This window comes from Cladophialophora psammophila (assembly GCF_000585535.1).
Source record: "Cladophialophora psammophila CBS 110553 chromosome Unknown aczJe-supercont1.1, whole genome shotgun sequence".
Lineage (NCBI taxonomy): Eukaryota > Fungi > Ascomycota > Eurotiomycetes > Chaetothyriales > Herpotrichiellaceae > Cladophialophora > Cladophialophora psammophila.
The window spans coordinates 623,251-638,008 of NW_006912922.1; the positions used below are offsets into that span (position 1 = coordinate 623,251).

Here is a 14,758-nt window from a genome sequence, read left to right on the forward strand (position 1 = left end):
TCGATACGGGCAAGATATTGGTGGGAAGAACGAATCAAAAGGATCACCAGAATCGTGCGGGCCCTGGGCCTTCCATCTCCGCGACAAACCGACCATGATGCCAAAGCTGACCACATGCGACATCCAAGACCAGAGTGTGAGTGACGTGCACCAGTGTCACGACACTGTTCCAATAAAGATGGGCGGCAGAATCAACAGCACGAAAAGAAGTCCCAAATATGGCACAAGCGCTGACAGGGCGCAGCAGGCGAAGAGTCCAGAAAGAGCAGAGACTGCAGTCTGTAGGGCTGATGGCCGTCACACGTGGGCAGTGGGCGCATCATTGGATGAAGATGCCACCGCCTGAAAGTGGGGGCTGACACGCACAAACATGCCCCTGAGAGTGCAATGGGCGCGGTGAAGAATTAGGGAGTATACTCGGTACGGAGTGTCTATACCTATATAAGGAAAGACCCACATACCGCTCCACACCACTGCACAGCACTTGCACACCACCTGGCGCTGGGGAATCAGTCAGCCTCATTCCACAGCCCATCACTGACAACAGAAGCCAGAACGATGACATGTGAATCCGCCCTTTGCAGACATTGAGATACGGGCAAGGAGGTCAAGGAGGCCAAGGAGGCCAAGGAGGTCAAGGAGGCCAAGGAGGTCAAGGAGGCCAAGGAGGTCAAGGAGGCCAAGGGCTTGGATCCGACCAAATCCTCCACCGCCATCCTCGTCGTTTTGGTATTGGTCCTTCTAGGACCTCCTTGCATCATAGTAACGACTCGCGTGTCCCCTTTTCGTTACTACGGTACATCGCGTCAATCATGCGGTGTCTAAGCAATGCATCTTCGAAAGTCACTACACTGCCATCTCCTTCACCCATGAGCGCATCCCAAGCCTTTCCCACATTGTACGCAAAGTCCGTGGCCGGTTCTCCGTCGATCTCCTTCAGCTGTGCAGCCCCTGCGCCTGCTTTCGCAAACTTGATTGTCGGGTGGAACATCTGAATATGGCCGTTGGGGCTCTCGAGCACAAGATTTCCTTTGGTGCCATTTATTTCCCAGTAAAAGTCCTTGCCCGTGTCTGAGATGCCACCTTGATACACGACCGTGGCGACGCCTCCTCCCCGCTCGAGCGTGCCTGTCACCGACATCCAGTCATGCGAAGTCTTGTTAACAGTCCTGAGCACCTTTCCCGAGGGATCAACAATGGTCATTGTCGGTCGTCGTGTTGCCAACTTGGCCTGCAAATCCGTCATCTCCCCAAAGACGTAGCAGAGGGCATCCATGGCATGTCCGGCCGGTATGGTGATCAAGTTGGCGCCGTGCTCAGGCACCTTGACGGACACGACGACCATGTCGACATTTGAATCGCTGGCCCAGGATTCAGGGTCACCATAGCACGCGACATGCCCACCTAGCTTGTACTTTTGCACGGCTTTCTCCGCCGACGCTTTGCTGCTGCTCTGCAGTGCCGCGATCCGGAAAAGGTGGGGTCTCTGCTGAATATGCAGAAGATGCGATTTGGCGGCCCCTTGTCAGCAACAGAGTGATACCTCTAGCGTCAGTGTGCCAGGTCCTTATCTACTGTCTTGTTTTTGTCGTGAGGACAACTGACCCGTCAGCGGATAACCCGATGAACCCTAGCCGGACGGGCGCCATATCGATTGCGATCTGTTAGATCCAAACGAACTCTTTCCAAGTGTCACTCGTGGGCAGAGTTCTTCCTGAAATTTGACTTGCGATCACTGATATTGCTCAAAGTACTCACGTCTCTCGATCGCGAACGAAGATGTGGTGACAGGATCGTTTCAAACAAAAATCCGGCAACCCTGATATATATATATATATATGCATATACCAGTTCGAAACCACAAACTAAACTGCGCTCAGCTCTTCACGAACCCTTGTTCTACGGGAATACGTTACAACTGGCAGCCAACCGCCCGATGGACTGCGTGATAGACTGATAGCCCAAGCAACCTGCGTCGGCTAGAATCCTGTCCCCAGAGTGATGATGGCGACAATGATGATGGGAGGAAGCCGGAAAAGGGTTTCCTGGACTCACATCTGACGCTTGCGGGGAAAACACGCATACACTCACCCTTCCAAGGAAAAGAGCCGCACGCCCTTTCCCTTCGTCCATCTCAAAATTCTCACGTCGAGCAATCAAGAGCGGCCGTGGATGACAAATGCCTTTTATCAGCCTCGTGAGGCTGAATGGCGCTAGGCTAAACCCGGTACTTAGACCGACATCAATTCTTCCCTCCCAAAGTGGCCCTGAGGACAGCGAGTGTTGGTGGACCAGGCTGGGGGAAGTATAGAGTACTAGTCGTGATTTATGGAATGAACTTGACTTTCCTCACCTATCCGTTCTATGCCATGCCTTGCCATATTGGAGGCGGACGGGGATAGCTGACAAAAGCTGCACAATGCTCCTATGGTGGCCTCTCTGTACACCCCAAAGTGAAAGGAGAGCAGCATCGAGGTTCGACCGAATACTTCTCCTGTATCATCTACGTATGAGAGAATCAGATAACTCTGTCCGCCGTCCGGACTTTTTCCCACCGCTGCAGCGAATTGATCCTCTATTTGCCTGACCGATCTAATACAGGGTATCTATAAGGGGCTGTGACCCGCTCTATGCATCTCATCGTAAGCTCGTCATATCATCGTGCAAACCCCAGGACCCTTTTGCTTGACAGCCGATGTAACCGAGAGTCAATAGCCATGAAAAACTTCAGTCCAACCAGAGCCGTGGAAAATTCACACTCTTTGCAGAGTTCGTGCAAGTTTCTCGAGGATTGACAACACACCTAGAGAATATGTTAGCTGTAGCGATTGAAAAGACTGCGAAATTCGGAACTCACCAGTGACGCCTTGAGTCAATGTAGCCGATGCTTCGGTGCTTCTGGCACCCAATGTCACCGTGACAACGTCTTGGATCTTTCCAGCCTTCTCCAGCCGGTGAGCCCAGTTGAAGACATACTCATCCTCTCGCGAATCGCCAATCACCATGAGAAAGTCTGGGAACGGCACACCCTTCTCCCGAGACGCTTTTTCAAGATTCTCGCCAATCATCTGGGCGGCTGATCCTTTGTGAACATCCATCTCCGAGATGTTGAGTCCATCTTCAATCGGTATCGCATTCACATTCTGTCCGCGACAAGCGTCATTGATGTGATTGGCGCACTCACCAGCCTGTTTGAAGGCCCCTTGCCGGTCCTCTGCTTCTGAGTAATCGAAGATCAATGAGGCATGTCGCTCTTCAACTCGGCTTCCTTCAATTCTCTCGACATAGTATTGAAGAATACTCTTGATCCCTTTCTTCCAATCTCGAACGTGCTCGAGATTGGTCAATTCCTGCCACTCATCTGTGCTCGGCTCCAGCACAAAGGCACCATTTTCGGCAATCATCCCAATACCACTAACTGGACTGAAGAGGCGTTCCATCTCTTCTGGCATTCTCGAGCTCATGACGTACACGATATTTTTCTTGTCTTCGATAAGATCATTGAGCACGTCGACCGATCTCTTGGGCGTGGTCAAGATAATATCAGTGGGTGAACCCCAGGAAGCCAATGTTCCCTCGTAGTCGAGGATGATCAACCGCTTTTTGGCTTTCTGGTACTTGGACTTCACGGAAGGCAACGACAGTCGGGGAACCGCGGTGGAATCGCGGACAGTGTGTTCTTTCCAGGCATGTTCCAACCCCTTGATATAGTGCTCGAACCAACCAACGGCATTCTGGTGTACAACAATATCGTACAGGGCTTTCCACCGATTCTCCCGCTCTTCAAGTGACATGTCGAGAGCTTGTTTGATAGCGTCGGCACAATGGCTGTAATGCCATGGGTTGACCAGAAGAGCATTATGCCCAAAGACCGTAGCGGATCCAGTGAACTCACTAAGAATCAGGGGGCCGTACTTGTTCTGGGAGATTTTGCCGTCCTGGCAGAGGATCCACTCATGGCTCGTCAAATTCATGCCTTCTCGCAAGCTAGTAATCATCAAACATTCTGCAACGGTGAGCAAGGCCATGTACTGAGAGAAGTCAATGTCTTGCTTCAGGAAGACCAGCGGCTGGTGGGCCAAGGTCGAGTGGGTTGAGTTGACCCGAGTGACAATGTCGGCCACAGTAGCACTTAGTTCCGGGTCTTCGGCAGAAGAGGTCGCAATTTGGATGAGCACGACTTGATCTCTGTATTCCGGGTATTTGTTGAGGAACAGCTCGTAGGCCAGGATCTTTTGACGGACCCCACGGATACTGTCCAACTTGTCCCTTGCCACGATGATCCGCTTGCCGCGATATTTGTCGGTGATGGTATGCACCCATTCTTTGACTTCTTTTGCTTGTCGCTGCAGGTCGATCCCTTTGGGGTCAATCCCAATAGGGCACGTGTTGACATGGACAAATCTGCCATCTTCGAGAATGACCCCGTGTTTGGTCGCTTCGACGTTGAGAAGACGACTGCAGGTTTGGAGGAAGTGATGGCCATATTCGTCGTTCTGGAATCCAATCATGTTGGCACCCAACATGCCTTGGAGCAAGTCCGTGCGGACGGCGAGGCATCGAAAGATTTCCGATGAAGGGAATGCCGTATGCAAGAAGAAGCCGATTTGAGCTTCGGGGAGCTTTTGACGCAGTAAGCCGGGAAGGAGAAGCAGATGGTAGTCATGGATCCAGATGACGTCGCCCTTTTTCCAATTCTTTACGATGCGGTCGGCGAATGCCTCGTTGACTTTGACATAGAATACCCAAGAGTGATCCTCATATGCCTTGCTCTTAGGATGGTCCGGGATCTGATAGTGGACCACTGGCCACAGAATGGTCTTACAGTAGTGCTCGTAATGACCATTGAGATCACTATCACTGGCATAGACAGTCAGACAATCGTAGTCATTTTCCAGTTTCTCTGCAATATTCTCTTTCAGGTGATCGTCAAGGGCGTCGACTGGGCAACCCAGGGTCCCGACCCAAGTCTTTTCTTCACATATTCCAGCATCACCAGCGGCGTCAATGGCGTTGTATAGCCCCCCGTTGCCGATGATGGCCTTCTCCACTGTGTAGCTGTCGTGTGAAAAGTGCCGTTCGTGGCTAACCGTCCTCGTTCTCTGCCGACGACCGAGTCTGTGCGCAGTATTGTGGCCGAGTGAAACAGCTCTCTCTTTGACTTCCTTAACGTCTTTGGCCATGACCACCGCATGTTTTAGAATTGAACTGGGAGGAGGGGACTTGGCTCGCGAGGGAGGCTGATTCCAAGTAAAGGTCTTCCCCCAGCCGGGCGAGTGAAGATCATGTCGAGATATCGCGCGCACGGGGAGTGAGGCCTCTTGTTTGAGCTCAGGGAGAGTTAGGCTAATTTTTCGCTCAGTATGTGGCCGGAAGATTTTCTCATGGTCGGTGGTTGCGCCCGGGGTCGGAGGAATAGGCCCAGGACTCTGAGAGAGATGGGAGCTGCTGCCCGCACCCGGGGTGAACAAGCTAACGGTCTGAGTTTCATTCGGGGTGTTCTGGGCGAGTGTTAACTGCGGTCTCAGAAGCTCCGGAGATTCTGGCCGGGAACCAGAGGCCGGAACGTCGAAGTTGATAGTATAGGGCAGAAAGAGGGTAGCAACAAAGATGGTCATCGTCACTGGTGGATGTTAACGATGGGAGCTAATGGCGTGACAGGCGAGGAATGTCAGAGGTATGGGAGATTATGGGTAACAGCCCGGTTGCAGTGAAATGGCTGACTGACGCTGTCTTTTTGGACAAATGAGGGATTGGAACAAGACGGAGCGAGCGAAGGCGTGAGGAAAGAAGTTGGTGGTGGTGGTGGTGGTGGTGGTGGTGGAGGACGGAACGAGGAACGCACAGCGACACACTGTGAAGGAAGCGACCGGTGCAGGTTCCAGCCAATTCTAGATCCCACGGATGGTGATGACCACAAAAAGAGAATGAACGAACAAGAGGAGGGAGAATGGATATAAAGGTGAATCGGTGGTGGTAGTGGTGACGGGGTGGGTGGAACAAAAAAGTTGAGGTAGGGCAAGGGTGAGAAACTCTGGTCAATTGACTGATTGATCACGGACGGTGCAGTGATACAAGACCCATTCGTCGAGGGCAGGTGTGAAGAGTACTGGATCCCATGGTTTCCAGCATTATCATGACGATGGGCCGAAGGGGAAGAAAAGGATATCTGACGGTTAGGGTAGAGCGAAGCACAAACGCGCATACACACGACTGGTCGTATTAGGAGCTGGGACTCGATGACCAGGTTTGTTTGGGCGGGAAACGAACATTGAGGGGGGGGGGACTGGGCAGCATGACGCACGTGGTGGAGCCCAGCGACCTGCCCACCAAGCGGTCCAGATGCCCCCCAGCAGCCGGTTGCACAGTTAATACTTCGGAGGCATCGGTCGCCCAATGCGCCCAACGCGCCCTCCTTGAGGAAGCCCCTCCACCAAACCCACAGCGCGTACTTGTACTTGTACCAAGTAGGCTCCTAGGTAAGCTGCCCAAACCGAGCCACTGGTGCCACCGCCCGGAACTGGGCGTCCCATTACCCATTGCAGCCAAGCGCATCAGCGTGCTCGCCCTTCCACTGGCTTGGCATTTCATCCGCAAACGCCCAACCCAGCATCCAGGCAGCCAGCTTCGTCAAACTTTCTTCGAACCACCCTTCGCGCGCTCTCTACGGTAGAAGTCTGTTTGAAAGTCCTCACACCACAAGCAGCATTCTGTTTCCCAACCCTATTCTGCTCACCTTGCTGAGGAGACCGCAGGCATGTGCATGTCCTAGTTTCTCAGATGTGAACTTACTTGGCGCCATCTCATCCTCTCAGCCAGCCCCCCACCTCTCCCTCCTCTCTCGCCACCACCTCTACGTCTCTCGTCATGCCGTTATATGTTACCGCGGCCCACTCATCGAGGGTGAAAAAGCCGGCCAAGAGACCCGCCTCGTCACTTTCTTCCTCCTCACCGTTCGCGAATCTTCCACGCACCAAACCATCCCACCGCAAAGCGAGGCCAGATACTGGCGCTATCGACGATGACCTGGACGTGGGAGAAGATGATGAAGGCGATAGGCTAATTCCTAGCGGCACAGTCCTCTCCACTGTCTCCATTGAGCGTGCCAAAGATGTCTTGACCGCCGTGCAATATGCTCGCGCGTCCATGTTTGCGGCACTGCCAGAACGGGCCGGAATGAACAGTGTCCGTATCGCTGCGGTTCTCAATTTCCAAAGAAACATGCCGGCCATAGCGTCTTTGGCCCATGTGCATGCCCTCATTGCTGCTTCGTCCAAGACTGAAAGAGAGATTGCCGCCTTGCAAACCGCCGGTAAGCTTCGGAAGATCAAGGTCACCGGTCGAGGAAACGATATCAGTGGCTTAAGTGAGGTCTTGATCACAATGGATGATCTCCAAGCCTTGCTAGAGCGAAGCGATGTTGCACCAGACGTCCGTGCAGACTTCTGCCATGTGCTTCGTCGTTATCCACGAGCCGCATCTATCTCTTCTCAAGAGCTACCTGCATCCCATGTAACTACGCTGACCCGAAATGGCTTTCTCGTCTCCTCGTCGCTGACCGGCTCTCGAAATCTTTCTTTGGCTGGTTCGTCTCTAGTTTCCATGCCCAAAATCTCCCGTGCAGCCTCGGGCTCATCCGGCGCCGTTGGTGGAGACGCTGCCTTCGAGAACCTCGGTGGCGTCGGTGCTGCAAGGCGATCAAATTCCTCCCTCCATCTCACACGCGACTCTCAAGAAGGAGGGTTGGCTCTATCCGTGCCAAATATTGGCCCTTTTCTGAGACTTTTGCATTCCGGTCGGGTGCGTCTTCTCCAACTCTTGGGCAAATCGAAATACAAGGAAGCGCCGCTGTATCTCCTACGTGAGTGGTGGGATGGCGCAGTTGACTCGGAGGATAGAGTCTCTATTGCCAAACAAATCAGAGGAGAATTCTCCAACGTGATGCCGGCCAAGACCAAGAAGTGGAAGGACCTCTATGGTCTGAACTTTGACTGGATCCTCGAGGAGTGTCTAGGTGCTGGCTTAATCGAGTTGTTTGAGACTCGAAGCGTTGGCCTCGGCGTACGTGCGGTGACTTGAGCGTTTGTTCAGCAACCACAATCAATGCCAACTCTGTAAAACAATCTTGTTTACAGAGAGCGGGCTAGCATTGTCATACTGTTACCAGTCGAATCCGAAGTCCAAAGCGCTCCATGGCAAAGAGACTCTGGCGTCTCTGGTGGACCACGCTGCGCGCTCACGTAAAGAAAAACACCAGCCTTGGTCACGTGTCATATGTTCGCCCTACAGAGACGGGCTTTCTATGGAAACCTCGCTGCTGCCGTCACACTACGGCGAGGAAGACTGACAAATGCGTCTTCGACATACGAGAGCTCGACTCCTCACATGGGGAAAAGCGGAAAGAAGATGGACCACGCCCTCTTAAATAGATCAGATTCAGGATTTGAGAAGATGGGACACCTCACGCAGCCTCTTCGTATCATGTTGGAAGAGCATGCCCGTGGATCGACTGGAGAAGCACCTATGTTGAGATGCGAGCATTACACTTGCGAGGCAAATGTTCAATTGAGGAAAGGATTGAGTAGTTTTCAGCAAGAAGAATTTCGCAAGGATGTAGGTATACAATTGAACCCGCAGCCAACGTTCGACTCCTGCTCAATTGTCGACATATTTATACACTCCCTTCCCAATGCCGGTCTTTTATTGACCTTTCCACCCCGAATGACAACCCCTGGGCGCTCCCACCCACTCTGTTCTGGTGAAGCGAATCCGTCGCGATCTTGTTCCAGAATCGGATAAACATCGACCCTCTCAAAGCTTGCCGCCACTCAACTTCTCCGCAATCTTCTTCATCCTCTCCTGATCCTTCAATGCCCGTTCGTTGACATCACTGAACAACATCATGCCACCTCGTCCTTGATCCGCTGTCCTGTCCCTTCCGCGCTTAATCATCTCTTCCACAGTGTCTGGCCTGCCGTCTTTCCTCCAAATGCTTCCTGTCGTTGTGAATGCCTTCTCAATCGCGGCGTTGAGTTGTTCTTTATCTGTGATGAAAGTTTGCGCGTTCATATACAGCGTATGGAGTTTGTCGAGACGTTCTTCGTGTTTTGCCGCCAAACGAGCCTCATGTGCAGCGCTGCGCGCATTGTAGATAGCGAGCTCTTCTTCGGGGGACAGTTGGTGCATCTTTTGCGGATGCATTGCGGTAGGAACAGAGACGTTGGTGAGACGAACGTCTTCGCGTTCGGGTTGGGTTAAGAGTCGAGCACGTTCGCGCTGTTTGGCGACGCTGCGAGTAGCGATGGTAGTGTCAATAGACGTCTTCCGAGTGTGTAGTTCTTTCAGCGCCGAACGGAGATGGCTCTTTCTCAACTCGGCCATGCGGCGTCTGTACCTTCCCGTCTCGGTCAGGTGGTCTGAAGGAGGAATGTTTTTCGGAAGAGGATCAGGTGTGACATTGTCAAGGTATTGCTGGCCAGGTTTGTCGGGCCGGCGAGCGGGGAAGAGCTCGCGAGGCACGGGCAGAATACCCTTTGCTCGAGGCTGAAATTCTCGGACTGGCTGCTGCGCCTGTGGGACGTCGATGAAGGCAGGGGACTCAGGTGGGATGTACAGGCGAGGAGAGGTTGTGCCAAAGGCTCGTGAATGAGAGGGCTTGAGTAGTCGCAGTCGGCAAGCTCGACATATTGAGCCTGAAATTGTGTCCATTGCGGTCAGGTCTGACAACTATAGCTCTTTCGATTGCAAGGGTTGTGCAGTCAGTGGCTGCTACTATCGCAAAAAAGATTGGTGTTATGTAGCACGCACAACACGCATTGAGATATGCACTTTGAGTTCGCAGGCCGAATTTGAACACTTTCGCGGCAACTCTGCCGAGATCACATGGGCTGAAAGCAACCTGGCGATACTGGGTACACGTGACCGGCATCGATAACCGGAGCCACGCTGTTCCTCGTTCCTCGTTCCTCATTCCTTGTTCCTTGTTCCAACGTCGCACTGGTAGCTTGGATTGTCCCGCCTCTTCGTGCGTCCTCGTGCATGTTGCTGCCATCGTATCGGGACCTCTCATCTTGTCTCGTTAGGCCCAAGCTAAAGAGGAGCAAGTCAAGCTTCAGCAAGCTCGCTAAGCATTTCGCTACCTCGAGCATCCCAAGTTCCAAGGTTGTTTTGTTGATGCTCGCGTGCCTGACTTGGGCCTCATTATTGGTGCTCTTGACCATACTCTGTATGTCAATGCTGATAGCTGCCTGGCCATGCGAGGCTATCACTACGTCGTTCGCAGAAGCTTGCTAGGACGTCGCCGAGTAGCTTAAAGGTGAGAATCCTAGCATCAAGTAGGTTTCTGAACCCCCTCTATCCCTGCGACTCCCTGAGGCAGCCTCGTCTCTACTTGTTAGCGATCATGATGCTGAGTTGTGTTTGCGGTGCGCTCTTACTGGGCTCCGCTTCTCTCGTGCATGCAGCCATTAACTCGACCGCTCAAGCCTTGAATACGACTGATACAAATCTAATTCCTAATGGAAATGGACCTGTGCTTTATTACAACGGCTCTGGCCCAGTCCCCTCATATGATCTTGTCTCATCAGTCCCGCCACCAATCACACCAATCAATGGCAGCTCAGCCCTAGAGGACATGTTTTTTACTGAGCTGTATGCCATTGCTAACACCACGACATTTTCCAGCAACTGCTCTCAGTGTGTTGCGGGGGCCGAATTGATGCACCTGGCGGCAATCACATTGCCGGTCGACAACTTTGTCAATATCTTGATCAGAATGTGAGTGATGCGCGCTGAATTGCGTGAACAGTGCTAAGTTTCAGCAGATGCGAGGCTGTCCCGACGGTGCAGGACTACATTTACGCCGATACTTGCGCAGCAGAATACGGAAGCATTCTAAACACTTCGATTCCTTACTCGTCTGGAGGCGGTGCTACAGGAGCCTATTACGCTCAGCTCTTTTCCAAGATGAGCATTGCAAATGGAGACATGACTTACTACTGCTATTTCAATTGGGGTGTCTGCCCAGAGCCTCCGACAATCGGCATCGAAGAGAACCTATATTTTAGCCCCAAGCCAGCTAATGCCAGCAAAGCCCCAGCACCGTCAGGTGAGACCAGCACGCCTATAGAAGTTCCGCGTCTTAACAACGTGCAGGCAAGTCCATCAATGTCCTTCACACCTCAGATTGGCATCTAGACCCGCGATACGATATTGGAAGTGAGGCAAACTGTTCTCAATACCTCTGCTGCCGTCCGTATGCCACCAATGATGATCTGTCGACAACCTCTGCGAATGCCAGTGTTCCAGCCTCACGCTTCGGTAGGTATTCCGGCCCTAATGCAACCGTTTTCCTGCTGACTGCGGTAAGGATATCTTTACTGCGACTCGCCTCCCGATCTAGCATTAAGCTCGTTTACAAGTATGCATCAGTTTTTCAATTTGAGCAACGTCTCGTTCACAATCTTTACTGGCGACATTCTGTCACACGATAACGATGACCAGGTAAGGACTAGTATCAAAGCACAGGGAGCGAGGGCTGATATCGCTAGATATCTCGCGAATATGCCGAATACGAAGAAACGGTCACCTATCAAACCTTCAAGGCTCAACTGGGCCACATTCCAGTTTATGCCACTCTAGGAAACCACGACTCTATCCCGGAAGCGTGGAACAGTAAGTTAACTTCTGCCTCTAATCACCGACGGATCGACTCATTTCCGTGACAGCACAAAATAGCCTCAATCCAGGAACCTTGACTGCCGCTTCTGCCAATGCATTCGGGTGGAACTATGAGCTCCTCTCCTCCCTCTGGGGTAATTCGGGTTGGATCAATAGTACCGAGCAACAATATGCCTCTACGCACTACGGTGCCTATGCGCACACCACCGCCCAAGGTCTTCGCATCATCTCGATCAACACAGACTTCTGGTACGTCGACAACATCTTCAACTACTGGAACGTCACAAATCCGGATACCGCTGGCGTCTTAACGTGGTTGGCATCTGAGCTTGCGGCATGCGAAGCTCGAGGTCAACGCGCGTGGATCATTGGACACGTGCCCTCAGGCTACGATGGGAGCAACGCCGTTCTAAACCCCTCTGCACTGTTTTACAGCATTGTGGTGCGATTTTCCCCAGCAACCATTGCTGGTGTCTTCTTCGGCCACACCCACGAAGACCAGATCCAAATATTTTATGATTTCCTGCCCAATAGCACTTACACCATGAATGGCAAGACGTATCGCAACACGACCATGGTCGACTACTCCAAGCCTCTAACAGTTGGATACATTGGTCCTTCGATCACACCTCTGACCGGGAACAATGCGGGATATCAACTTTACCAGGTCGACGCGTCTACATTTTCCATCATGGGCATCCAAACTTATTTTGCCAACGTCAGCGAGGCCAACAGCTGGACTACACCCGAGTGGCGTTTCGAATATGATGCCAGAGCTGTCTATTCCATGGCAGCCGCCCACAACAGCTCCTCTGGATGTTGGCCCAGCAGTGCTCCATTGAACGCGACTTTCTGGGACGGCGTCACGAGGAGCATGCTGACCAACCAGACCTTGGTGGAGTTGTATAACTTGCTGGAGACTAAGAGTAGCGTGGTAACAGAGAGCTGCTCTACCACGGCATGCGCAAAGCAAAAGGTTTGCTACATTCGGAGCGGGAGGGCGACGCTTGGTAGGGCTTGCGGGGATCGGAATGGACCTTTCTAGAAGGGTTTATCTACCCGAATGTGGTCCTTGGAAAGATTGGTACAAGAAGGGGTGAATCGCAACAATCCACCTGGAGATGATTTGACAGTGACATTGATTGTCTCAACACGAAACCTTGGTTGATAAACAGAACCGGGATCTACCGTAATGATATTCTTTGCATAATCAAGTTCCTGCAGCGATTCGTAGATGAATTATGTGGCGTTAGAATTTATCCACGGACACACAGCCATACACGATCATAACGAAGTAGCTTTCAAGACATCGTCTGTAAACCGCAAGCGGTGGGAGGAAAGGTTTCCTAGGCATAGTCAGGAGTCGGCAGCCTTGTGTAGGATTACCCGGCGGTTGTCCCCTGCCCAGCAGATCGCATTGTGTCATGTGAACTCTCCAACATGCTTCTCTAGTCTGATGGTCGAAAGCGCAGAACTCAGTCTCGCCATCTTCTCAGGATCCTTTCCCAACAGGTCGTAGATCACATCCACGTCTTTGCCAAGCCCTATCTGCTCGGCTACCTTCAAATCACGGCTGGCGATGAAAGGACAAACGGCAGGCCAGACCATCTGGACAGTGGAGATGAAGATTTCGACTCCAAGAGGCCCCAGTCCGTTGATCTCCATCAGACGCTTCGCGAGGATATTGCGATTTGTTGTCGGATCATGTCCCACGGGCAGAATTTCGGTCGCGTCGGAGCCTAGTATGTAAGATTGTTAGTTAATCTGCGAAAACATTATCCACGTCTGGAATGATATAGTGACGGTATCAATCGTGGAGGAGTAGCTCGAGAATTTCCATCATACCATATTTGTTCTTTAGCCAGGTTGCCAATTTTCCCAGCTCTGTAGCAGTTTTGAAATCATATCGGACATACCCTGCTTCGTCTAGCAACGTTACGCGCTCCTTCCAGGTGCTAGCTTTCAGCGTTCTAAAATCATGATATGCTCGGCTGACCAGATTTCGCAGGGCCTGTTTGGCAATATTGTGCGAAATACGTGCAGACGACAAGAGCGCATTCAAGATATGGGCGAGGATGGTTTCGGGCGTTGGCTGATTCGGCGACGATAAATCCACATCAGAAAGCGGACGTTGCCCGTATTTTGCGATCAGGGCGTCAAGTTTAGCATGCGTGATCGACTGATTAATCGCGGCTTTGTCTTCGACCGCTTTGTCATTTGCCATCTCAGCGTCTTCTTTTGCTCCCTTGGTTTGACTGTCACCACCCTTTCGGGTGGGACTTATCCTTCGAGCGATTTTCTTCTTCTTCGCTTTTTCGGGCGGTAACCCTTCATGTCCTAACTTGCGCTTTCTGATTGGACTGATTGGTTTATATGCTGCTGTGGAAGGCTTTTCCTTGGTGGTCGAACTCCAAGCTTCGCCCCTTACGCTTGCATGTGATTGTGCCCGAGTACGAGCCATCCCGTAAGTCCACTTCAGGATCTTGCAAAAAGATGTGAAATTCTCCAAGCGAGGATTGGAGCACGGTAAAAAGTGGAAAGAGGTATATATAACATTATTTCGATCGAGGATAGATCAGGTAGAATGTCGAATGTTGGGTTTGCGGGTGGCGTGACTTGGAAAAGAGTCGTGGCGGGGAGAATGAACAGTGGCATCGTCAAATGCTCACCCAGTACCGAGACCAACGAGGCTAGATTTCCATCGTTCATGATAAACAGGGTGATATATTTTTCGAAACACACGCGACCTAAATTCTCAACTCTGGCATAGCGTCCCCATTCCGCAGGGCTCTTGTTCTCGCTAACTATTTTCGCAACACGTTTCCAATTTCCAGAGGAAGAAAGAGCCGTAGTCACTGTGGCGACCATCTCCCACGGGGGCTCTGATCCATGATTTAGAAAGTTGAAGAGGGTAAATACGGTACCTCGTAGACTAGATCAAGATGCGGCGGCGGTGTTCAAAGAGATCGATGGTTTGCCAGCTGGTTTGGTGGTTGAGGGAAATGACAAAAGGGGCAAGAAGGGGTTGCAGCCTGACGGTCATTACATCTCTTTGATCTCTTCGCCTCTGTCACTTACA

General features: G+C 51.9%; 6 protein-coding genes across 6 annotated transcripts; 2 read left to right on the plus strand and 4 right to left on the minus strand.

Moving 5' to 3' along the window:
- Positions 1–757: 757 nt before the first annotated feature.
- A1O5_00219 (uncharacterized protein) lies at positions 758–1,345 on the minus strand (the record flags this gene model as incomplete). Its single annotated transcript, XM_007740839.1, has 1 exon — positions 758–1,345. The coding sequence occupies one exon, from the start codon at positions 1,343–1,345 to the stop codon at positions 758–760; it is 588 nt and encodes a 195-aa protein (XP_007739029.1).
- A 1,408-nt stretch (positions 1,346–2,753) lies between these two features.
- Positions 2,754–5,618, minus strand: A1O5_00220 (trehalose 6-phosphate synthase; the record flags this gene model as incomplete). Its single annotated transcript, XM_007740840.1, has 2 exons — positions 2,754–2,803; positions 2,858–5,618. The coding sequence occupies 2 exons, from the start codon at positions 5,616–5,618 to the stop codon at positions 2,754–2,756; spliced, it is 2,811 nt and encodes a 936-aa protein (XP_007739030.1).
- Positions 5,619–6,867: 1,249 nt separating this feature from the next.
- On the plus strand, positions 6,868–8,079 carry A1O5_00221 (uncharacterized protein; the record flags this gene model as incomplete). Its single annotated transcript, XM_007740841.1, has 1 exon — positions 6,868–8,079. The coding sequence occupies one exon, from the start codon at positions 6,868–6,870 to the stop codon at positions 8,077–8,079; it is 1,212 nt and encodes a 403-aa protein (XP_007739031.1).
- Positions 8,080–8,811: 732 nt separating this feature from the next.
- On the minus strand, positions 8,812–9,708 carry A1O5_00222 (uncharacterized protein; the record flags this gene model as incomplete). The annotated part of the gene is made up of 1 exon (XM_007740842.1): positions 8,812–9,708. The coding sequence occupies one exon, from the start codon at positions 9,706–9,708 to the stop codon at positions 8,812–8,814; it is 897 nt and encodes a 298-aa protein (XP_007739032.1).
- A 694-nt stretch (positions 9,709–10,402) lies between these two features.
- A1O5_00223 (uncharacterized protein) lies at positions 10,403–12,724 on the plus strand (the record flags this gene model as incomplete). The annotated part of the gene is made up of 6 exons (XM_007740843.1): positions 10,403–10,776; positions 10,824–11,107; positions 11,155–11,319; positions 11,369–11,502; positions 11,550–11,673; positions 11,727–12,724. The coding sequence occupies 6 exons, from the start codon at positions 10,403–10,405 to the stop codon at positions 12,722–12,724; spliced, it is 2,079 nt and encodes a 692-aa protein (XP_007739033.1).
- Positions 12,725–13,101: 377 nt separating this feature from the next.
- Positions 13,102–14,140, minus strand: A1O5_00224 (uncharacterized protein; the record flags this gene model as incomplete). Its single annotated transcript, XM_007740844.1, has 2 exons — positions 13,102–13,418; positions 13,525–14,140. 2 exons carry the CDS (start codon positions 14,138–14,140, stop codon positions 13,102–13,104), a joined length of 933 nt encoding a protein of 310 aa, XP_007739034.1.
- Positions 14,141–14,758: the final 618 nt, after the last annotated feature.